The 25,410-nt window shown below is 36.6% G+C and overlaps 2 protein-coding genes and 1 pseudogene across 2 annotated transcripts; 1 reads left to right on the top strand and 2 right to left on the bottom strand.

The window, feature by feature from the left end:
* Positions 1-5,510: 5,510 nt before the first annotated feature.
* On the bottom strand, positions 5,511-18,896 carry LOC110691705 (annotated as a pseudogene).
* Positions 18,897-20,628: 1,732 nt separating this feature from the next.
* Positions 20,629-23,008, top strand: LOC110691813. Its single transcript, XM_021868769.1, has 4 exons — positions 20,629-21,214; positions 21,318-21,461; positions 21,577-22,452; positions 22,542-23,008. Exons 1-4 carry the CDS (start codon positions 20,651-20,653, stop codon positions 22,824-22,826), a joined length of 1,869 nt encoding a protein of 622 aa, XP_021724461.1. The 5' UTR covers positions 20,629-20,650; the 3' UTR covers positions 22,827-23,008.
* A 132-nt stretch (positions 23,009-23,140) lies between these two features.
* Positions 23,141-24,298, bottom strand: LOC110691814. The gene is made up of 2 exons (XM_021868770.1): positions 23,958-24,298; positions 23,141-23,694 (listed from the first exon to the last, which is right to left on the bottom strand). Exon 2 carries the CDS (start codon positions 23,689-23,691, stop codon positions 23,212-23,214), a length of 480 nt encoding a protein of 159 aa, XP_021724462.1. The 5' UTR covers positions 23,692-23,694; positions 23,958-24,298; the 3' UTR covers positions 23,141-23,211.
* Between the last annotated feature and the right edge of the window lie 1,112 nt (positions 24,299-25,410).

The raw sequence follows: 25,410 nt of genomic DNA, 5'->3' as shown, positions 1-25,410 counted from the left end.
AAAAATAAAAAAAAAAGCTGACTCTAACATCAAAACGATGCGTTTTGATGAAGCTGCCTCAAAGGCGCGCCTCAAAACGCGCCGTTTTGAGTATCAGAAAAAAAAATAAAAAAAATAAAAGGGAAGCTGACGCGTGCAGTTCGCTGGCGAATGAGGACGCGACACGTGGCAGCTGGCAGCAAGACAACCAATCAGAAAATACTAGCCGTTTTACAACGGTTATTTATGTATTTCCCATTTTCAGAAAAATATATTTTGTAAAAAAAAAAAAAAATTACCAACGGTCATAAAATTAAATTCTCTATAAATAGACATGCATTTTGATATATTTTGATACAATTTCAAAAACACCTTAAAATCCTCCAAATTTTAATTTTCTTAAAAGTATTTTAATTTTGTAGAAGAATATTGCTATTGCAATTCATCCATATTGAGGTAAAAAAAAAATTATTTAATTTTTAAAATCAGTTAAATATAAGTAGTATATTATATGTGATTTTTTAAAAAAAAAAAAAAATATTTTAGGCCATGTAATTATATTTGCAATATGTAATTATTAAGAAAGTTGTTTATATTTTGTCCATAAATTTCTGAATTTGTTGTTGCAATTAATTAATGGTAAATTTTTGTTGCTATATATAAATGTATTAACTTAATAAAATTAGTATATATGTGATTTTATTGAAAAAAAAAATTATAGGCCACGAAATTATATTGCATTATGTACATGTTCTTAAAGTGTTGCAAGTATTGGTTAATTATTTTCTTTAACATGTACCTGTAGTTATGTGTTAAAATTAGTATATATGTTATTTTGTATGGCATGTAATGTTATTGCATTATGCAATTGAAGAAAGTTGTTGATATTTTTTTGGATTTGTTATCATTTTAATTTGTTTTTTGAGTAAATGTTTGTAACGATATTGATCTTTTGTTTTTTGGTGCAGAATATTTTAATGGATCCAAACAACCCAAATTTCCGTCAACAACTTTCGGGTTTTAGTGATGATTTCCTAACTAATCCCGAGTTTCAGTTGTTCTTGCAAAGAATGGGCAATATGTCGACGCAACCACCTCCACTGCATCAGACACCCACTGAGGTTCCCCAACAAAACCCTGCTAATGAAGATCGTACACCTGAAACTGATCTTGGTAGTAACACACTATTCGATGAGAGCGAAGAGGAAAGCGTACCAGAGACGCCGCAGTATCCTCCTCCACCAGTGCGCTTGTTGGAACCCAACCAGGAACACGAGCTACCCGTATTTGGTCTGTGGCGGAAGATGAAGCTCTGATTGGGTTGTACTTGCAGATTAGCGAGGATGCTATTAAAAGTACAAGCCAAAAAGCAACTACCCTATGGCGCAATGTACACGCAGCATACCAAACTTTGCATACGCAGAAGCCGCATATAATTCCGCCAAGGCCTATTAAGAGTCTCACGTCGCACTGGAGAAGGTTGGCAACTTTTGTTCAGGGTATCACAACCCCTCAACTTCAAAAAGATAAATTGTTCGCTGACCACCAGGCTGCTGCTCGAAAAGACGTTGAAAGAGCATTCGGTGTTTTGCAAGCTCGATTTGCAATAATACGAAAACCGTCACTGGCGTACGATGAGGACATACTGCGAGACATAATGAAAGCATGTATCATTATGCACAACATGATTGTTGAAGATGAGCGCCACAACTACACTCGAGCCGAAGTTCTAAGAGCCTTCTACGAAGAAGATCAACAAGAATCAACACCAGCATCAACATCTACAACGCCACCGTTTGAATTCAACGTAGGCCGACCTACCAACTTTGACTTCAACGCATTTCTACAGCGAAAAGCTTCCCTCCGTGACAGAGAAATTCATCTATCTCTGAAACGTGATTTAGTCGAACATATTTGGCAACGATACGGGCCCCGTAATTAGGGAGAAATTAGAAGTGTAGTTGTTGTGTTTTTTTTATTTCCTAAGTTTAATTGCGCATGACGTTGCAAATTAATTGTTCTCTAATATTGTACCGCTTTTAAAATAAATAAAAAATTATGAGCTTTTTTTTACAATTATTTATAATAACATAAATAATTTTACGATAAATTTTAACGATAAAAAATAAAAAAATAAAAAAAATAAGTTACACATAATTAAACTAGTTTTTATTTATTTGGAGTAATGTTAAAATATAAATGAAATAAATAAATAAAGAAGTGTTGTGTAGGAGAGAGAAAGTTATGGTGGGGTATTGAAAAAGTAAGAGAGAGATAGTGGTGGGTGAGCATTTTTTTTGCTCACCATTGGGAGAGGAAATATGAAAAAAATTTGCCCATGAGCAAAATTGATTTGTTGAGAGAGAAAGTGGGTAGAGAGAGAGTGGGTGAGCATTTTTTTTGCTCACCATTGAGAGTGGTCTAAGCTTTCTTTTTCTTATTTTTTAGGTCAAATTATACGGAGTATAAATTATCTTTTTTATTATGAATTTCAACCAAAAAAATTATTAAAAATTAAAAATGTTATGACTTTTTAGTAATTCGGATAAGATCACATAAGTTTAGGTAAGTGAAATTCAAGCGAACAACACACCCTTAATTTTATTTTGTATATACTTGTAATTCGTATTTAGTTGAACACTTTAACAACACACCCTTAATTTTATTTTATACAAAAACTCTAAATTACCATACATGATCAGTTGTTCATTTAAAATTGTCGATCATGACAGATTGACAGAGAACCCCAAGTATGCTATATACCGCTAAGTATAGGTACATACCCATGCTATATAAATCATACTATATAATATGAACTTTTTTCTTAGATAGTAAAGATATTATTAAGTGAATAAATAATTTCATTAGATAGTGTAATACTCCGTAGTATTATAATATATTTTAATAGTATAAATATGTCATGATATTTTTCTAGTAGTACAAATGGAATTTTATAGACTGTAAATTTCAGTGATACTAATGATACACAAAATATATCATTGAAATTTAAAAATTCACAGCAAATAAGAAATAACCAAAAATACCCTGTGCTGTAAGCACGGGTACGTACCCAGACCGACTCGCAAACGTGGAGCATAACATCGGGTGATTGAAGTTAACACAGTGCAATGAAATCAAGATTGACATCATAACAGACAATTTTGAGAAAAGGATGATACTTTAAATTTATGAAATTCAGCTTTCTATTAAATTAATCCTACTATTAAGTTGCTTCGGGCCGAATTTGAGAAAATATTTACGATAATAGTATCAGATTATTTACTTTATCTAATGGTTGTAAGATGTACTAAAATTACATTCACATCAATTTATATGATTTCAATAATTGTGTTTCAGCAAATAAGTTAAGATTAATAAAATAAGTTAAGTCCGTTGATAATGGACAGAGTGTTCTTTCTTTCACAAGCAGTAGCTGAAAATGTAACATTAGCCTAATCCATTGAATTAACACGTCGACCCAATTATATTCTGAACAGATCGGGTTGGCTTACCTGGTTGTAATTTTTTTTTCCCTTTCTTTTAAGTGTTAGTAGCTGAGTAGTTCAGATTCTGTCAGGATGTACGTCAGCTGCTACATCAAAGCAATTCGTACGCATCCGATGTCCCAAAGAAGGTACCAAACGTAACACCAACAGATGCGGAAGGCAGCAGCCAAAAGAGTTGAAGCAGAGTTGTCATGTTTCTTCTAAGAGAAAGAAATCATCAGTACTGCTGATCTGATACTGTGTGAATAATTTAATTAATTAAATCTGATACTATATTTAATCTTCTTGCTTACTCTCGACCTCTCATCCCATATTTCGAGTAACAACAATTAACACTCAATTGATTATAGCAAAACTAAAAAATTAATAAATTATAAGGGCACAAGCAGCGCAATGATATTAACACAGCTGAGTCTAACACGAGGTAGAAAACAAATTCATCAAAACCTAACAATTACCTTAAAAGTTTCATTTGACAAGTAGAAACTCCGAGCTCAATTCTTGACGTTCGGGATCCTCAGCCAGTCATGCGACTAATATAAACTTGACAAATCTCTTTAAGGTTTACGTAGTAACATATATAGATGCTGCAAAAGTGCAAAGCTACATCCAAACCACCTGATAGAAGCAAACGAACATCATATACCAGTTGGGTTAGTCCTAACGAAATCTCATGTATCCCGATTATGTAAACACTGAAGTACTTGTCAAAAGATGGACATTTGTTGGACAGTAAATCAATGTGTTTACATCAACTAGATGAATGTCAAACCTGAAAATGCACACAAACAATGACGATAAGAGACTCATGATATGAAAAATTTTGGGAGCCAAAATACAATATCTACAATATAGAGGTTAACTGCCTGCACTGTTATTTTGAGGTTGATGTTAACAGAATTGAATGTGATTAATCTCCACTGTTTCACAATCTCTGCAGAGATGCAGCACATCATTAGTGTTACTGCCATGTCTTTATCCATCAGTTTAAAATAAACTTTCACTGGCCCACACAACATAGAGGTAAAGGTGTAGAGCATCAGAAACAAAGTCCCTTACTCGTGATCGTGGTGTTACTTGCCTTACTGCAAGAGAGAAAATTTCAGCAATCGGAATTCTGCAATACAGAATTATAGTGATTTGATCACTTAAATTAAGGGCTATAGCTTCAAAGGTTGCCAGTTTCCCAGCAAAAAACTTTATCAATTTCATTTTCTATTACGAGTTTAAGATGTAAAAAGAACATGCAACAAGAGCAGTTAAACTCACCTGCAATCTTGAATTCTGATCAGTCTGCAAGGAGTGAAGAACAAAGACTTCTGCCAGTCCTGTCAAAAATTGACCAATCTGAAACCTGACCAGACTTAAACCTGACAATAACTAACTTGAATTCTTGAGAGCCCATGAACAATTTTTTTTACAAATAGATATTTGAAATTTGACTAACACATACTAATCCCAGCCCCCTAAAAACATAGAATTGCACATAACCCAAAATCCCCACCCAACCCAAGTCCCCTTGTTATTTGCAGATATGGATTTCCCACTAAAAACTGGTTGAAAACAAATATACACTTCAAAGTTCAAACCCCAAAAACTGAATTGATGGACCCGAACCAGCCTATTTGATACATATTCTGCAACAATGTCAGAAAGGTTCTGAAATAGAAAGAAAATAGACAAACAGAAGACTTTATTCTGAATCATTTTTGACAAAGACTGATTCATTAGCTCCTTGTAGCAAAGAGATTCCACGATGTACAAGTACATTACTATCCACCAATTTCAATTACAATGAGAGTAACTAACTAATACAAGATCTAGAACTACATATAATCATTTTTCAAAGATTAAGAATCAGTAACATAACATGCATTGTACAGAAACAGCAGTTTTTTTCTCCTGTACGTTCCTTTATAAGAATTCACATTACACCATCACAAAAGTCATGGAAGACAACGGAACACCATAGCTCCATATCTGACAATTCTATTTACTTGAACTCGTATTCCAACCACAATTTAATTTGCAAAGTAGTCTACATTGACTTATTTTTGTAATCTTCTAATGTCTTGTAAACCATGGCTAGACACAGCAATTGCTATTGTAGACAGCTGATCCACAACAATTAGGCATATTGAGAAAATTTAAGATTCACTAAAATTGTTAGTTATTCTGGAACTTCATCAACAGGCATATTTTTAATTTGATCAAGGAGTGCTGTGAGTTCCTTATGGGCATAGTTAAACCGCTCCTTAGAAACCAATGACTCGGTCAGAAGAGTATCTGTAAGAGAATGTAAGGCACGATAGTACTCTTCTTTGACCAGTCGAGAACTTTCCTGATCCATAGGTAAAAAAGAATTTTCCCATCTCCACCTAATTGGAAAATAATGGTATGGAAGTTGAAAATAATTCTTAGTAACAAATAGTCGAAGCGCATGCCTGCACAGGACTCCTGACTGTTCAAATCCCTTACACGAGCAGTGGATTTCCTCACCTTCATGAATCCATAATAGAAGATACTCTTCTTCAACTTTCTTATAATGGCGCGCGACATAAGATCCTTTGGCCATTTCTATGATTGCATATTGCACAGACAACCCGAGTTCATGCTGATACACACTAAAGGCATATGGAGTAAGGATGCCTTGTGCATGTTCCTCAACAGGCATGCACGTCTTGAGATGTACAAAAGGTAAATCCTCCTTGGCTCCATAACCCAACTTTGCAGCAAGTCCAACCGGCAAAACAAGAATGCTAAAGCTTACAGATCTAAGCAACAGACAATTAGATGTAATCATGCATCATAACAAGAATACCTGCTCAAAGAAGACTTGCAAGCATGTTTGCTCATTCAAGACGCCTTTCAGGAAACTATCAACGGATCTCATGTATTCAGCTGTTGTGATTCGGGCGACAAAGCAGTCCTTAATAAATGAAAAAGCCCAGCATGCTCGACATGACCATAAAAGAGAGATGTGTTTATCCGACCCAAGTCCAAATTTTGTGATCAAATAACTCCAGAGATGTCCAAAATCCTCTGTACTTTCCACATAGCACACCATTTCAAACTCGGAGTTAAATTCCGAATATTTCAGTCCAAGAGGCAAAGAGAACCAACTACTCAGCTTAGACATAATGTACCACAAAGATATAACATGTTTAGTATTAGGCATTTCGCTTACTATGGAGTCTCTTAACCCTGGCTCTAGATCAGTCACTATCGTCTGCGGTCTTCCTCGCATGAATCGCACAACCATCTGTCTGAAGAAATAAAGCTTTAATGACAGGAAAAAAAAAAAAGAAGTTTAAGTATAAAGAAAGAGAGATAAAGTTAACCTGTAAGGCCCACACAATTGCATGGGGATTTTCTTCCTGGACAAGAGCACAGGCAAAGACAATTGGCTTGCCATGATTATCTATACCAGACAATAAACCCAGAAGCATCCCGTAAGTGATGGATTGATAAGTAATGTCGAATTGAACAGCATCACCAAAAAGGTTAAAGGCGCGAACAGAGTCGCCATATGACCATGATATGTTTTCAACCTTGCCATTTGCATCTGTTAAAAAATCAAAGATAAAATCCTCATCCCTTTCTGCCATGGCCTTGCAAGCTTCAAGCAGCTCCATCATATCAGTTATCCTTTTCTCAGTAAGAAGAGCATCATTTTCTTGAACTGTTTCCTTGCAAGTACAGAGAAAGTTTCTGATGTCTTTCTCTATGAAAGGCAGTTGCCCAGGTTGAACACCCTTTTACAGTTCCAAGATCTTGATTATCCTATTAACAGGAAACCCAGCTTTGGAGAGTAAAATAATCCGTTCTTGATCAGCTTCTTGTATTTTCCGGTATGCAGGAAGCAAACGCACTTGATCATCTTCTAGCAATTCATGGTTATGTACATTACTGAATTGGGAAACCCATACCACTGAGTAACACAATTCACGATTTCCTTAGTCAAGTATAATTTTGCATCACATCCACAGCGTACTGATTTGCGGTCTCTGGGATGCTCTACATTAACTTTTTTCCTAGGTTGAACGATAACAAACAAAATCCCTTCTGTAAACACCAAGATTATGGCTTTCAGTAGATCGTGCTTTCCTGATTGAAAACCCATTCCTTCGAGCAAAGTTACTGTAGTACTCGAAAGCTTCATCATCACTTCTAAAAATCTGACCCGCATAAGGTGCAAAGACAACTTCAAAAGAAGATGATAATGATGTCCCATTTTTGGTTGGTTGACAAGCTTGACCTTGTTCCTCTCCTTCATATTTGATAAAACACTTTTAGTCTCCACAGGGGCATTGCTCCTTTTGAATCCAAATATTATTTGCTGGTTATTGCTAATCTACAGGTACAATAACAAATATATCCAAATTTCCATTCCCACCAGCATAAGAAATCCACTCATAATTGACATGTTGAGAGATTACATGTATTAAAAACAAAGCTGATTTACTTGGTGCAAAACATGTTGGATATATCCTGAAGACCTAGTAGATCAAGCTTATTTGGTTGTCTTAGTAGGTTGACAAACAGAAGAATTTCAACGCAGGGTGAGATAAAATGGGACACTTTAGAGACTTAAAACAATCAGATTTTTTAACTGTACAGACTTCATCATTTCTTTCTCAAATTCAAATCATTTACTTTCCTTCCTTGATTAAGGGATTAAACAAGATCTATAACATATTATTTAGATAAAAAGGAATACTTTTTCACAACAAAGAACGTACATCTAAAAAGGATCAAGAGTTAACATAAAGCCCAACAAAATGACAATGCATACCTATCACATTAAAATATCTATTAAAATTTAACCTGGAAATACAAGCATAGAACACCACTGTAAAGAAGCAAGAAAAACAAATCTACCCCACCAAAACTTCCCAATGAGAAAATTTGCTTTGGTTCTTAGGCGAGCGCGTTGTCTAGTTTTCGTCCGGGGAACCTTTGGTTCTTGCGGACCCCCCGATCTGGATGTTGTGTCTGGACCTGCTTTCTACCGAGGATCGTGCTCGGGCAGTCCTTGGTTATCTTGCACAGCAGCTGGTGCTACCTGGGGCTTCTTACCAAGCTTTTTTTGCATCCAGGCTAACTCCTTTTTCAGCTTTTGTGTGGTTCGTCTCTTTTTCTCTTTTGATTTTATAAATTTTCTTTTTTTTTTACGTTCGGATATTGACCTCGTTGTGTTTTATTTTGTTTCTCGTAGAGGGTCGTGCTAGGTGGTTGGGTGCCTTCTGCGGCGGAGATCTCGTGTACCAACGCTTTCGGATCAATGAGCTACAAGACTCTTCCGGCGGCTGAGGACATACCGTACGTCCTAAAGACGGTCAAGTCGGTATGTTTTGTTTTGTATATGTATATAAATATTTATACGTGTTTATAACTTTCCTTTTTTTGTGTTTGGAACAGGTTCCGCGGGAAATCGTGAATGGCATGGTGAGGACTCTACGAGCTTTCTGAGCTGCTTATCGGAGAGCCCTCTTGGCTTTGTCATGTTGTGATCATCGGATGGTTACGGTAATTTTTCTCTTTTTTTTATTTATTATTATTATTATATCAAAGTTATCACACGATAGCGTATTAATCTTTGATTTGGATTTTTCAGGATGTGCAACAACCTTCCGAGAGTCGTCGAACACTGTAATTTCATTTTTTTATTATATGTTTTTTTGTTTTATGTAAAATGTCTATATTTTTGTTTTTATACAGATGACATTTGTACATACGACGTATATCACCATTTGCATTTTATCGTGTTAACTATTTTCCATAAAATATTTGTGAAAAAAAGTCCGAGGGAGGTAAAAGGTTCCCGACTTACCCCCCTCGAAAAAGAACGACCGATAAAGGAAAAAAGGAAAAGGAAAGAAAATAAGATAGGAAAAAAGAAAAATCAAAATAAAAAAAATTAAAAAAAAAGTAAAAGGAAATAAAGGAAAAGGAGAAAAGAAAAAGGTAAGATTTAAAAATAAGTCAAGCGTGTGGATTAATCATAAGGACCGTAATATTAGCTTCCATTAATCGCGAAGCGAAATAAGGAAGTAAAAAACTTTTCGCTGCACAGACTGGGCGCGCACAACTTTGAAGGTTGCGCGTGGACGTTGCGCGCAGCTACCGAGCGCAACTTCTTGAGTTACATTGCGGGGAAACTTTCCCATGAGCGTTTTTTGCCAAACTTCGGACCATTTTGGTCTATTTAAAACATGGTTACGTCTAGGCTTTTAATCATCTCACATTCATTCGATTCTAAAACATTTAGTATTACTTAAAAAGAAGATTATTATTATATATCTTTTTAATGGCTAAGACTTTTGAACAACGATTGAAACAATGGGTAACCTCCCTTTCTAGCGAGGACAAGTTAGCGTTAAAAATATACCGTCTAGATTCCCTACTAAGTTATATGCAACTCAACATTAATCTTGATTTTCTTCATGCTGTTGTCAACCATTTCCAACCACCATCTTTTCCTTTTTAAAGGGGATGAAATAGTGTCATTACCCGGCAAGTTTGAAGCCCCACTAGCATTGGCGAAAACTTTACTTTGCTTGAATCGCCTTAGAGGAAATCCAAACGAAAATGGTTTCACCGAAAGTCCACTCCTATTACACGTACGTTTTTTTTTCATGTACTCGTCAACGCGCGCAACTTTGATGGTTGCGCTGGTATGCCTAGTGCAAGATTCAAAGTTGCGCTCGAGAGGCGTGCGCGACTTCAAGAATTGCGTGCGGTACCTGCTGTTGTAAAATTCGTAATCTAACATTCGTTTTTTCTTCAGATTTGGCTTATGGAGCGCTTACGAATTGTTGATCAGCCACAAAATCTTGAGGCCAATGGAGTGTGATCGTTCCCTAGTCGTCGCATCCAATACAAACATAAGAATGAAGAGGAATGGACGACTTTTTTCTATCACGGGGTTCCTAACATATGCTTTGTGATTCCTTGGTGGAACATAAGTAGTATGATTGGGAATAGTTCAAATTGTCCCTACTTTCGTCTCTTGGGTCTTTCTAGTACTATTTTTATATTTCCTTGCAGGGTTATGAGACAATATGGGATGAAACAACTTATCCCTCCACAAAATTGTGATGCTCCAGCGGATGTGAACTTTAAGGTCGAATATCGAGTATTGGACTAATCTTCCCAAGTGGGTAGTGCAAAATCCCACCACAAGTACGGTCTTATCTTCATATTACAAAGCTTGGATGAATGCAGCCGACAAGAGAGAGTTGAACAAGGCTCGTCAACAAAATCAAGCCGCCTTGACTCGTAATCCTCCCAAGCCTCTAGTGCAATCGACCACTAATCCTCCTAGTAGTGGTCAAAACAAAGGAGTGAGGAGAAAGTTGGAATTTTTCCCATCTCCTAAGGCTCGTCCAAGAGAACCTAAGAGGAAGGTTTCTCCCAAACCCGCGCAACAAGGCATAAAAACCAAAGAACCATCCTCGAATCCTTGAAAAAAGGCTCCGTCAAATCCAAAAGAAAAGGGAAAAAGGGTGGAAAAGGCTCCTATTCCCAAGTTAAAGAACAATGTATGGGTCTTGAAGAAAAAAGGAGAAGGCGGAATGTCCAACGCCGCTGAGAATACCGCTATGGACACTACTCCTCCTTCGATTGTAATGATTGAGGAGATAGTAAAACCTAAGTGTGTTACACGCTAATGATTTCTTTTGTTTTGAATAAAGTGTAATCACTACTAGAAGTTTTATTTTTAATTTTTTAATTTTCTAAGTCTATGATGTACTTTTGAATGCATTTATATTTTGAAATAAAAGAGCTCTTTTAATATATTGTTGTTTAATTTGACCGAATCAAAGATTGCCTACGTATTCGTATTACGAAATCAGGTTTCGCGTAGTTCTTGTTCAACAACAATTGTTTTTGTTATTTTTTTTTTTACTTTTTTATTTTTCTTTAATCTCAATTGTAGGAGTAAATGAAAAATTAATTAAACTTTGTTTAATTTTAAATCAAAGTTTAAGTTTTTGTTTTCCGAATATATATAAAAACGAAATACACCTTCGTTTTATCGCTAGTAGAAGTCATAGCTAATTTCTTTCAAGCGTAAATTTCAGGTTCGCACATTGATGAGTCTATTTTATTATACATTTTATTCCTCGTCCTACACGGTCACATTTGTGCTTATTTGAGCTCTACGGAGCTATTTTTATTACTAATGTACGTATTCTAGTGTTTTTGTAGAGTTGGTATTATTTTGTAGGAATTTGCAAAATTATGATAATTCCCGAACATATTGAGCCACTACAATGATATTGGAGTTTGATTGTATTTTATGATAAAATATTTTAAGCCCAAAACCGAGTTAAAGGAATTTGGTTCAGTGATTAAGGACTCGATTAAGTGAAGAGGTCCAAAGTTTTAATGTTTAATTATTTTCATGGACCAAACAAGTGTCACGGACCAAGTAGGAAAGAAAGAAGAAATGGCCCAAAGCAAAAGAAGGCACAAGGCCCAGCTCGCTGCTCTGTTGATCGGGCACGCAAGCTTTGTTATCCTGCTTAAGTTGTTTTCAAGAAAAGGAAATTCTTGGGTTTATAAATACGCAAGATTCACGCAGCTTTGGGGGTGTGCTTTTCATTAATTTTAGTGAGCTTTCGTGATTAGTTGTTTTGCTTTTAGATTCTGTTCTTAGGATCAGCTTTTTAATTTGTTTTTGTTTATTCTTTTTCCTTACGTTTTTTTTTTAGCTGATGGTTTTTGAAGGTTGACTTTAAGTTTTCTTTTAGGCCTATTAACCTTTCATTAATTAGTCTTTAGTTGTTTAGACGAGTTCTGTTTTCTTTCTGTTTTCGTCATCAGGTAGTAGTATTATGACATTAAGTTTTATGATTATTATTTCTTTGTTTTAACTGCAGTTTATTATTATCATTGTTTTATTTTAGCTTTAATATTATTGTTTATGTTTAATTTAATTGCTTTAATTAATTTAATTTTAATTATGTGTGAGTAGTTTTATTCTAGGGTTGTGGGGATCCATGAATAATATGAAGGGATGATTTATTATTGTTGATTGTTAATGTTTTAGATTAATTTCCTACTGATTGATATAATACTATGCAATTAGATTAGCGCTGGTTTAATTGTATGAGTTACACAATATTGATTCGAGATTCGACAGATGAGAGTTGATATTAAGGCTTAGTTTCAATAGGCAGGTTAATTTATAAATAATTAAGTCAAGATTCGAGATATGCGATTTAATACCGCTAAGTTAATTCTGTGATTGTAATACGTAGCGAAAGCCCTTTATAATCTGGTTAATTTATGCATTGATAATTGATTGTTGTCTTTCATCCCGGAATATTATTTATTGGTGAACCTATGCCCTATGCTTTTATTTTATTGGTATTTTCTTAATCTTATTTGCTTAGTTTAATTAGTTCCCTTAGATTAATTCACATAAAATCATATTTGTTACTTGATAATTTGGATTGTAATAATTAATTAGGAATAAAAGAACATTATTTCCCTGTGGATTCGATCCTACTTCCTTATCTATTTTAGTTAGTGGTTTTAGGAATTACTTTTGATTAGGTGTACGACTAGATCCTATCACACATCAGGTAGCGCGCGCAACAGAGGAAGACGCGTGCGCCAATTGCGCGCAACTTTTTAGGTTGCGCGTGGCTGTGAGCGCAACTTTATGAGTTGCGCTCGTCACCTGTGCTGCGAGTATTTATTCTTCAACCAAAGTTTTAAAACGAGTGAAATTTTTTTTTGATATCCCGTCTACCCCCAAGTGTGAAATTTTTTTTCGTGGAGTTCGGAAAAAATCCGAACACTTGAGTGGCTCGTTTCTGGTCTACCCCCCTCCCAAGTGTTGTGAAATTTACCGTGTGATGTTCGGTAAAATTTAGAACACTTAAGCGAGATTTTTATATTTATTTTTAATTTTTGGTCTACCCCCTCAAGTGTTATGAATTTTACCATGGACTTCGATAAAATTTATAACACTTAGAATCTTTTATGCGAATGCTATGAAATGTGATTAGAATGTTTGAATGAACGAGGTTATTCGGAATTCATATGTAATATTTTTTAAGACGATCAATGTTTATTAGTTGGCGGATTTCGTCGCCACCAATATCCATTAGTCTAACTGCCCCTCTTGATAGAATTTCGATTACTCAGTATGGTCCTATCCAGTTGGGTATAAATTTCCCTTGTAGATTGGTTGGAGGACCTCTAACCTCTTTTAGTACAAAGTCACCCTCTTTAATATTACGGGGTCGTCCTCTTTTGTTAAAATTTCGCGCAATGCGTTGTAGGTAGACTTGTACATGATACAAAGTTAGTCTTCGTTCATCGAGGAATGAAAGTGCTTCATATCTTGCTCGTACTCATTCGGCTTCCGGTAGCTTACTTTCGAGTACGATGCGTAGGGATGGTATTTCTAGTTCAATTGGTTGAAAGACGTCCATGCCGAAAACTAAGGAGTATGGAGTTACTCCTGTTGAAGTTCGTATGGACGTTCTATAACCCCAAAGAGCAAAGTGTAGTTTATTCAGCCAATCTTTATAATGTTCTGCCTTTTTTTAATGATGACTGTTATGTTTTTATTTGCCGATTCTACTGCTCCATTCATTTGAGGTCGATATGGGGAAGAATGATGATGTTTTACTTTATAATGAGCCAAGAGAGATTCAACTTCTGCTTTGAATTGAGATCCCTGGTCACTAATTAGTTCGTGTGGAACTCCATATCTACAAAATATATTTCATTCGAGAAAATTTGTGACATGTTTAGAAGTGATATTAACGTAAGAAGTGGCCTCAACCCACTAAGTAAAGTAGTCGATGGCTACTAATATGTACTCGTGTCCTCCCGTTCATGTTGGAGAAATCTTACCAATAATGTCAATTCCCCAAGTTAAGAATGGCCAAGGGGAAGTAAGATTATATAATTCGGATGGTGGGAGGTGTTGTAAGTTAGCAAACATTTGGCACTCTGGACATTTCTTGACATATTGAATGCAATCATGTTTCATTGTTGACCAAAAGTATCCTAGACGTTATATTATTTTGGCGAGCATTTTTCCATTCATGTGAGGTCCACAAACACCTTTGTGAGTGTCCTCCTTAAGGCGTGTGGATTCGGGTTGGTCTATGCAAAGTAAGCTTTGACCATTAGGGCCCTTTTTACATAATCGACCATTAATTATCATAATAGGTTGTGAGCGTTCTCAAGGCACGTTGGTCTTTAGGTGAAGTATTTGCAGGATATGTGCCATGAGTAATGTATTGGAGTATATGATCATAGCAAGGATTCTCCCCTTCAATGTCATTTAATTCCTCTATTGCGTTGCAATAGGCTGGTTCATCTCTTCTTTCAGCGCATAGTGGCATCATATTTAATTAATCAAGAATATTGATCATTGAGGCTAATTTTGCTAGCGCATCGGCAAATTGATTTTCATCCCTTGGGAGATATTTAAAATCGATATAATCGAATTACTCGATGAGTTGCTCTAGATGTGCTTGGTATAATATCATTGTGGAGTTTTTGATTTTCCATTTTTTGAGTATATGATTTATTATTAGACTGAAATTTCCATATACCTCTGATTTCTGCACACCTACGCTAGCTGCTGCTTCTAATCCAATAATGCACGCCTCACATTCTGCGGCATTATTAGTAGCCTCAAATTCTAGTTTGGCAGATATTGCAGTATGTGCTCCCTCTGGACTTATGAGTAACACTCCTACGCCACATCCTTTTTTATTAGATGCACCATCGAAATACATTACCCATTTGTCATCTTGTGTCATGAGAATTTCCTCATCTAGAAGGTGAGTGGTTTCTTCATGACTTGTTTGAATAGGATGTTAAGCCGGAAAATCGGAGATTGCTTTTTCCTTTATTGATTTTTCGGGAATATATTTGAGATAAAATTCGGCCAACATTACCAACCATTTGGATATTCTTCCCTTGGGTGGTTGTTCAAACAAATACTTTATCGGATTGTGTTGAGAAATCACATGAGTGGTGTGGGGAAGCATATAATGTCGTAGTTTTTTAGTTGCCCACACTAGTGCTAAATATGTTTTTTCCAAAGTATTGTGCCGTGTTTCATATTGCACAAACTTTTTACTTATGTAATATATTGCACGTTCTATTTTATCTACCTCTTGTGCGAGCATGGCTCCTGTAGTTGTGCCAGTGACGGTGATATAGAGTCTAATTAAGAGGTAGTTTGGGTACTGGTGGTGCTAAAATAGGAGGATTTTTTAGATTGCTTTTCACTTTGCCAAAGGCCTCCTAGCATTGATCGTCCCATTGGTGTTTTTCCTCTTTTTTTAATTTTTTGAAGATTGGCTCACAGGTCATTGTCAACTTATTAATAAATTGACTAATGTACTGTAGTTTGCCAAGAAACCCCCTGATTTGTTTTTCTGTTTGTGTGGGAGGCATGTCAACAATTACCTTTATTTTCGAGGGATTGATCTCAATGCCACGTGTGCTTATTACGTATCCGAGTACGTAACTTGCCGGAAGTTACTCCAAAAGCGCATTTTTGTGAGTTTAATCTCATCTTATACTCTTTAATTCGAGTAAAAAATTGGTGTAAAGCTTTTGCATGACCCATTTTATCTTTGGATTTTACGATTATATCATCCACATATACCTCTATTTCTTAGTGCATCATATCATACAAGAGAATAGCCGTTCTTTGGTACGTAGCTCCTGCATTTTTTAGACTAAATGTCATTACTGTGTAGCAATAAGTACCCTAAGGGGTAGTAAAGCATGTCTTTTCTTCATCTTCTTTTGCCATTAGAATTTGGTTGTAACCTGCGTATCCATCCATAAAAGATAACATCGCATGTCCAGCCGTATTATCTACCAATATATCAATATGTGGTAGAGGGAAATCGTCTTTGGGACTAGCTTTGTTAAGATCCCTAAAATCGACACACATGCGAACTCGTCCATCCTTTTTAGGGACTGGGACGATGTTTGCTACCCATTCTGGATAATTACATACGCGAATGAAACCCGCGTCCAATTGTTTTTGTACATCTTCTTTTATTTTTAAAGCGACGTCAGGTTTCATTCGTCGAAGTTTTTGTTTACTGGTTTAGACATAGGGTTCAAGGGAATGGTATTTTCTGTGATTTCCCTATCTATTCTAGGCATGTCCTTGTATGACCAAGCGAACATGTCTTCAAATTCTTTGAGCGTCGATATGAGGGTTGATCGCTCTTCCGGATTTAAGGTTAAGCCAATTTTGACTTCTTTTTAATTTTCGTTTGTTCCTATATTGATCATTTCGATTTCTTCGATCACATGATTCTTTTGTTCTCGTTCATTCATTAACTCAATCAATTTATTAATATCATCATCTTCATTAGATTGATTATCATAGCATTTAAAAGATTCGAGAGAAGGCATGTACTCGGAAATAGAGCTCATCTTATTAAAATCAAAAGTAAGTACATCAAGAGAGGAATCCTTTTTAGGATCCTCGTCCTTAGAACTAGAAAATAAAGACTCAGTAATGGCCACAAGGCCTAAATTCCCAGCTTCCTTAAAATCTAAATTAGACTCATCGTCAGATCCGGGATCATGGTCCGACTCTTCAAACATTTGCCCTTCACCTGTGGTGATTTCCAGCTTGTCATCTGTAATCCCCCATATTTTTAGAATAAATTATTATATATTTCTTTATTATTTAAATAAATATTTTATTTCGTTTTCATTAAATAAATTATTTTATGCAAAATTTATTCAAACTTTATTAGATTAATAAGCACTAATCTAATTTAAACTCTCTTTTTTTATACACCAACATATTTTTTCAATAGTGTTAGTAGCCCAAATATAAATAAAGAGAGATTAAACTCCCATCTAAGCCCAATCTACAAATTTCTACTCCCACTTAAATTTGAAAACCAAGCCCACATGCACATTTAAAAACCCCAAAAATCCTTAAATTTCCTTCCCCTCATTCACGTCAATTTCATCTCACTACTTCCCCCTCCTTGCTTTTCACGATCAAGCAAGAGAAAAAAAAAGAAGTTGTCTTACCTGTCGCCGCTGCTCAGCCGTCGCCCACTGCTGAGCCGTCCAGACCACCACCAGTCGTGCCGCTGTCGGTCTTGCCTCTCTTCTCCCTTCCTCCTTCCTCCCTTGTTTCTCCTTCGTCCTTAATATTATTAAAGATTGTTATTTTAATTTATATTGTTAGTTTTAATTACTTTAATCATGTTTAAATTTCTTAAAAGCACGAGAAATTATCAAGTTTATAAATTATGATATGTAGTTTAAATTTACAGATTACATAATTTGTAAAATCAGGGCTTTAAACTAGATTATTTGGGGATTTTAGGGATAAATTCGTATTAGGGGATTGGACTAACCCTATGTTGATTATATTCAGAGCCGTTTTTGACATTTTGGAGGCCCATGGCAAAATGATAATTAAAAAAAAATCATTTATTTATATAATTGTTAAATAGTTATGTAATTTGTTAATACGTAAATAATTTTATATAATTTGTTAAATGCTTTTTTCCTTTCTTTAATTGCACCATTTGGACATTTTCATTCACACTTCTTTTTTGATCTTCTTTTGTGATTTATCCATTAGAAAAAAAATATAATGAAATATCATACTTTTATATTTACTTAAATAAATAACTAGTAATCATCAATAAATAATAACCAGTCTATAATCCATAAGTATATATTTCAATAACTATATACTTAATGACACACTAAAAAAATTCGTGTTGATTCTTGGTGAGATAATGCACCATTCTTTTTTTGCTTTTTTTGTCATTCTCGTATGGAAAATATTTGTGTAAAATAGAAATGCATATACTGATAATTAGTAAAAGGAAAGTCTAATATAATAAAACAATGAAAAAATAACCACAATAAGTCGAACTTTAGGTGATCTTCCAATATTAAGTCAACTTTAATGAATTAAAAAATAAGTCTAACATTGATGTCTATATTTCATAAATAATCTAAGTACTAGATTTGACTTGTGACCGGTCAAACAAGTCATCAATTGACTTATACTATAATTAACTCTCAATTAAATAAGAATTGACTTAATTAAAAACAAAATATAGCTTAATATTAATTTTAAATATAAAAAATTATTTTTAGTTTTAGGATATTTTGGATTTTAACACCTTACAAAAGGCTGAAAATGTTTTTTAACACCCCCCAAAAAAAAACTTTTATTTTAACACCTCCCAAAAATATAAAAGTTGGAAGTTAACACCAGTTAACGATTTCCGTCACGGAAATTTAACGTGGGTCCCACAAATTGGCTTGAACTTCAATTTTCACCCAGCAAAACACGAAACTTCTTTCTTCATTGAATTCGCAGCAACCTTCTGCATTGAATTCTTTCTGAACCTTCATTGATTTCGCTTTTGAACCAAAGGAGATCTTGGCTGAGAAGTGGAGTGTAGGGTGGTGTCAACGTTGGAGAAGATAAGCTCAGGAGGGTTTCTTCATCATCTTCTTCAACTACAAAAGTGCGAAAGCCGCTTGAAATTCACAGAAAATAAGGTAAAATTGCTCTCCTTTGATAGCAATTTCGTCAATTACTGGTGCTTCATTGCTGTAAACCTTGCAATAATTGGGTAATTAGGGTAAATTTTGGGACCACAGTAGGAAAGCCTTGATAAATCAATTTCTGTAACTGACTATGCGACTTAGGTTAATTGGATTTCGTAATTGAAAGTAGAGATTAATTAAGGTGGTTTATTGTTAATTAAACTAGCAAGTGTGGTTTGTTGATTAATTTATGTTACTGAGCACCTACATTGGCTTGTATATGTTTATTTTCAATTTTTTTATGTGTTTGTTTGTGTGGCTGTGATGGATTTGTTTATTCGTATTGTGCATGTATAGTTACATGGCTTTTAATATGTTTTATATGTTTTTCACTGGTGGGTAGATAATGGGTGACAAGGATAGTTTGGTTGACATCTGCCTTAGAGTGGGAGGTGCTTTTGTCCCTAAAAGAGTAACCAAAAACAGGCAGCTGCTGTGTTGGTGTGGTGGTTGGTGTTACTGGAAGAGGAAGGTTCAAGTATCTAAGTTGGATGTGCATTTGATTAGAACAGCTGCAATTCATGGTTTTGTTAATGGTGATATGGATGTGCCTATGCATTACAGCTGTTGGTATAGGCAGAAGGGGAAAACCTTTAACACTGGGAAAAGGGAACTAGTTAACAGTGAAGAGGTTAAGGGCCTTTTGGAGACAGTAAATGAAGAGGGGTATGTTGAGGTTTTTGTAACAACAGAAGCTCCTAGTCAGCCCATACAAGAGGCCCAACCCAATCCTGCAAAGACAAAAAAAAAGGATAAGAAGGTAGAAAGTTCAAATACATCGACTATTAGGAGGAGCCCTAGGTTTAAGAAGACAGAAACTGAACAAAGGGAGGAGAGTCCACCTAGGAAAGCCTCAGCTAATGCTAAAGTGTTGAGGTTTGATGAAGAAAAGGATGATGGATGTGAAGGATCTGGTTATTCAAGTTCAGATTTGAGTGATGAGGGACAAGATTGGGAACCTGGTGAAGAAGAATTTGATGAAGGGGATGAGGAATGGTATATTGAAGGGTCAAAGGAGATCTTGGCCAAAGTGAACAAGAGCCTTAGGAAAGGTTTGGAGAGTGCAGTAGATGACAGGGTTGGCAAAGATAAGAGAGTAGAGTTGAGAAATGATTTGGATGTTGGAAAACCGAAGGTGAATCCAGAAAGTGATGCTGATTCAGATGATTCAAGGAGTTTGTGTGGATCTGATGAGGAACAGGACTATGCTCCTTGGTTTAATGCTGATGTGGACTTTGACAACCCAATCAAGTTGAAGTTAAATCAGAAATTCAGTAATGCTTCAGTCTTGAGGAGGGCCTTAAGACTTCATGCCATTCAAAACAGGTATGAGTTCTACTACTTGCATAATGACAGTAAAAGGATTACAGTTCAGTGTAGATATAGATGTGGCTGTGAGTTCAATAGCTACACTTGTAGAATGCCTGCTTGTACATGTGTGGGGGGGGGTAAAGTGTCAGTTCAAGGTGTTTGCATCAAAACTTGTTAAGCAGCAAACTTGGCAAATCAAAACCTTGAATTTAGACCATTCCTGCTTCAGAGTAAAGAAGAACAAGATGCTTACTGCTGAATACATAGCAGAGAGGTATTTAGAAGAGTTTAGGAGTAACCCTGGTTGGAGAATTAAGGAGATTAGGGCTAGGATTTTGAATGATTTAGGAGTTGATGTGAGTTACTATAAGGCATGGCTAGCTAGGTGTAGGGCAAAACTACTGATATTTGGTTCAGCTAGGGAGCAGTATGCTAGGGTGTGGGATTATGGGAAAGCTGTGATGAAGTACAACCCTGGTTCAGGGTGCAATGTTGTTGTTGATGGTATTGACAGGCCAGAGCCACCATTGTTCATGAGGATGTTCATCTGTTTAAGGCCATTGAGAGATGGATTTGCAAAGGGTTGTAGGCCTTTAATAGGGTTGGATGGTTGTCACCTCAAGGGTGCCTTTCCTGGGCAAATTCTGGTGGCAGTTGCTAAGGATGGGAATAACAACTTGTTTCCTCTAGCTTGGGCCACAGTGGAGATTGAAAACCAGGAAACTTGGGGTTGGTTCTTGGAATCCCTTATGTCAATGTTCACACATGATCAAGGAGCTGGGCTGACCATCATGTCTGACAGGCAAAAGGTAATGCTTCTGTTTCCCTCTTAACTATTTAGGTTCAATTTCTAAGTTTTCATGTGTATGTATGTGATTGACTGATGATTATACTTTTGTCTGCATTTGGTAGGGTTTGATTAAAGCAATGGCTGATGTTATTCCCAAAGCTGAGCAAAGGTTTTGTGTGAGGCATATTTGGGCTAACTTCAAGCTCAACTTCACTGGATCAACCTTTAAGGAGCTGTTTTGGAGAGCAGCTAGGGCCACCACCATTGTAAGTTTATTGATTGTTGAAGCTAGCCTATGCTTTTATATGACTGTTGGTGTGTTTTTATATTGGTTAGCTTGTATATGCTTGGTGTGATTTCTGGTATGCTTTTATATGTCAGTTTGAGCATGAAATTGCCATGGAGTCTATCAAATTCCTCGATGAAGAGGCATATGAGTATTTAATCAACATTCCTCCCCACCATTGGTCTAGACATGCATTCACACCAAACTGCAAGTCCAACATGTTGTTGAACAACATGTGTGAGACTTTCAATGCAGTCATTAGGCCTGCCAGAGATAAACCTATCCTCACCCAAATGGAATGGATGAGGAGGTATATTATGAACAGGAATAATGAAAAGTGGGAGGATTCAAAAACAATTACACACAACTTAGTGCCATATGTGAGGCATGTTCTGGGGAGGATAGACTTTGTGGCTAGGTCCTGTGTGGTGCAGCCATCCAGAGGGAATACATTTGAGGTGCAGCTGAAGGATGACCAGGTGTTGGTTGATTTGGACAAGGAGACCTGCACATGTTACCATTGGGAACTCACTGGCATTCCATGTGTTCATGCTTATGCCTGCATATTGGATATGAGGGGTGACATAGAGGCTGTTGTTGACCCATACTATACCATGGACACATACAGGTCTGCTTATGAACCAGCTGTCCAACCAATGCCTGGCCCAAAGCACTGGGAGAGAGTCAGAATGAGGGAACCACTACCCCCTTCTGTTAAGGTGCAACCTGGGAGACCAAAGAGCAAAAAAAGGAAGCTTGAGCCAGGAGAATGTTCTTCTTCAGGTGGTCAGGCAAGTACCAAGAGGAAGAAGCAATGCAGCAACTGTGGGGGATATAGGCATTATGCCAAGACTTGCAAAGTACCTGCTGCACCAGCTACAGAGCTGATAAAGTCAGCAGGCAGACCCCCACTGAACACTCCTTGGATGGTGGAGGAGAGGAAGAAGAAAGAGATTAGGGCTGCTAAAAAGGTAACACAAGCATTACACCAACTCCCCCTTTGTTTTATATATGTATGTGTCTTTTCCATTGACTTTTTATTTTTATATGCATGTCATAGAGTGCAATTGGGGCTGGACCAAACAGCATAGGAAACAAAAAGTTTCCTCAAGAGCAAGAAGGTTGTCTGCCATTCAGCAAGCGCCCACAGCCACAGTCTTCCTCAGCTAAGCATTCCTCAGCTCAGCCATCCTCTAGTCAGCCATCCTCAGCTCAGCCTTCCTCAAGTCAGCCTGCCTCAAGCCAACCAAAAAGAAAGACAAGGTCTTCCTCAAGTCAGCCTACAACAGCCACAGGTGTTGTAACAAGGGCCAGGCTGCAATCCCTCAACAACCTTACTCAGTGATGTACTCATGCTGGATATCAAACATTATGTCTGTTGAACAATTTCAAACTTTTATTATGTACTCATGACTGGTTATGTAACTTGCTAGTTTTTTAGTGGCTTCCCTTAACAAATTTGAACAATTAGATATTGAATTGTAATGGTTGCATGGCTTTGATTGCCATTGAAACATGTTGAAGTAAGGTTCTTTTGTCAACCTGTACTTGAACTATCTTAGTGTTTCACATATTTCCCATGTTTTAATGTTTCACATGTTTAAATAGGTTGATTAAAAGACAAGGCATAAATAGGAACTTAGACAAGGCATAAATAGGTTGATTAAAAGACATATTTATAACACTTCAAGTCATTACAAGAAATTATAACTACTTAATACAGCTTACTATTACACACCCCTAGCCATTAGGAAAATTACACCCATTGACAAACCTATACAAATGGCCATGCCCACCCAACCAAAACAGCTGATTGAAGACACCTTCCCTTCATTGCACTCCCTGTTCATTCTCTTCCTGTCAGCGTTCAAGGCCTTGCATCTCATCTTCAAATTATCAACTTCATTAAGTAGGCACCTCCTTTGGCCACTGATTTCATCAACTTCCCTTTTCAATTCATTAACTTCACCCTTTAGCAGCTTCTTATCCAACAACAGGTTGTTGATAACCCCTGTTTGCCAATCTGTTCCATCAGGTTGATCAACCCATTCGAAAGCTTTGCAACCCCTTGTTTCTGTTATTGGGTCATAAAACTTACATGATATGAACTTCCTGCCTGGATTCTCCCTTGTCCAGCTAGTGAGCTTGGCCATTGGCACACCACACTTACATTTTCTGGCCTCAGGAGGGGAAGAGCTAACAAACGACATAATCTGCATCAATTTTAGATCGACAGTCACATTTACAGATTTGTACACTGACGAATTAACATTGACAGCAACAAAATTCATTTTTAATTTCATAATACGAAAAGCCCCAAATTCAATTTCTGACGAACCCTAATTTCGCAATTGGGCATTTAGATGCGTACATAACATAATCCAACCATTAATCTGAGTACGAAACAATTGCAAATAATAATTGAAGAGAATTTAAACCATAATTACCAAACAACCGAACAATTGACCGCACTCACCTGTTTCAGCAGCTTCAATCTGTTCCTCTTCTCAAAAATCGTGGAAGAATCGTGAAAGAATTGTTTCAAGTATCGTGCAACAATGCAATGCGCTGCTGCTATTCAATAAGAACAACGATTTCGTTCATTGGGGGAGAATCGTGCAAGAATGGTTCTTATATATCGTGCAAGAATCGTGGAAGAATGGTTCTTATATACAGATCTTTTAAAAATATATCCGTTGGGGTGGGCCCCACTAACAGTTCTGTTAACGGAAGATGGATTTTGGTGTTAACTTCCAACTTTTATATTTTTGGGAGGTGTTAAAATAAAAGTTTTTTTTTGGGGGGTGTTAAAAAACATTTTCAGCCTTTTGTAAGGTGTTAAAATCCAAAATATCCTTAGTTTTAACTATAGTAAATAATTTTTTTTAAAAAATTGGGGTGTTGAGTTTGGTGTGGAGGGTTGGGTGGTCATAGGTTCATGCTGACTAGGGTGAGTGGGAGTTGTGTGGTTCGATCGATCGGCTAGGTTAGGGCTAGGTGAGAGTTCGGTACATAATTGTGGTTTGAGAGTAAGGGTTGGGGTTTGGGTGGGAGTTCGCCAAATAAGTGGGGTTCGAGAGTTAGAATTAGGGTTTGGGTGGGTGTTCGCTGGACTGGTTGGGACACTAGGGTGTAAAGTCAAAATGTATCTAATAAAAGGAATAGATGGAGTATTAGAGCAACTCCAATGGTAAGCTAATTAGCAAATTAGCTTTTCTAGCCACATAAGATTTTAAAGCTAATTTTTTTTGTAGCTAGTTTGTGCCCTGGCTTACTAGCTTGTGGTGTTTGCAAGAGAGAAGAAGAATATGTCATGCATGCGTTAAAAGAATGCGATTTAGCCCGAGCAATTTGGAGTAAGTGCAATTATTCTATGGTTTTGTCTCACTCTCTTTGTAGTATGGGTGACTGGTGGGAGCACTGTTTTGGTAATTTTGAAGAGGATATGGTGAGTTTAATTACCATGTGTTGGGCTATGTGGGGCGCAAGGAACAAATGGATGATTGAGGGTGAAAATCCGAATGTTGAGCAAATTGTTGCCTATGCTTTGAAGATTGAAGGTGGGAAAATTAAATAACATGGGGAATGGAGGGGTAGAAAGAGTGTCTCTGTGGGCAGGTCTCCTCCGACATTTGCTGTGGTTAAAATTATTGTTGATGTTGGTGTTGGGGGAGGTGGGGACGGGGCTGGGTGCAGTCTGCAGGAATAATGAGGGGGTGGTGCTTTGGGGAGCTACGGTGTAGTGGAGTGAAAAATGAGAGACTAAGATTGCAAAGGTGAAAGCGGTATTTTGGGGCATGAAGATTGGGAGACACAAGGGTATGAGCTGCATCGGGATCGAGAGTGATAATCCGGTGGTGATTGAGGCAATGAGGAAATGTTTGTATGGCTCCTGTTCCTTTCATCTGATTATAAAGGATATTCTAGAT

The sequence above is a fragment of the Chenopodium quinoa genome, unplaced genomic scaffold (genome assembly GCF_001683475.1).
Source record: "Chenopodium quinoa cultivar QQ74 unplaced genomic scaffold, ASM168347v1, whole genome shotgun sequence".
Classification (NCBI taxonomy): Eukaryota; Viridiplantae; Streptophyta; class Magnoliopsida; order Caryophyllales; family Amaranthaceae; genus Chenopodium; species Chenopodium quinoa.
Note: the sequence above shows the minus strand (reverse complement) of the source record. Positions and strands in the feature narration are given on the sequence as shown.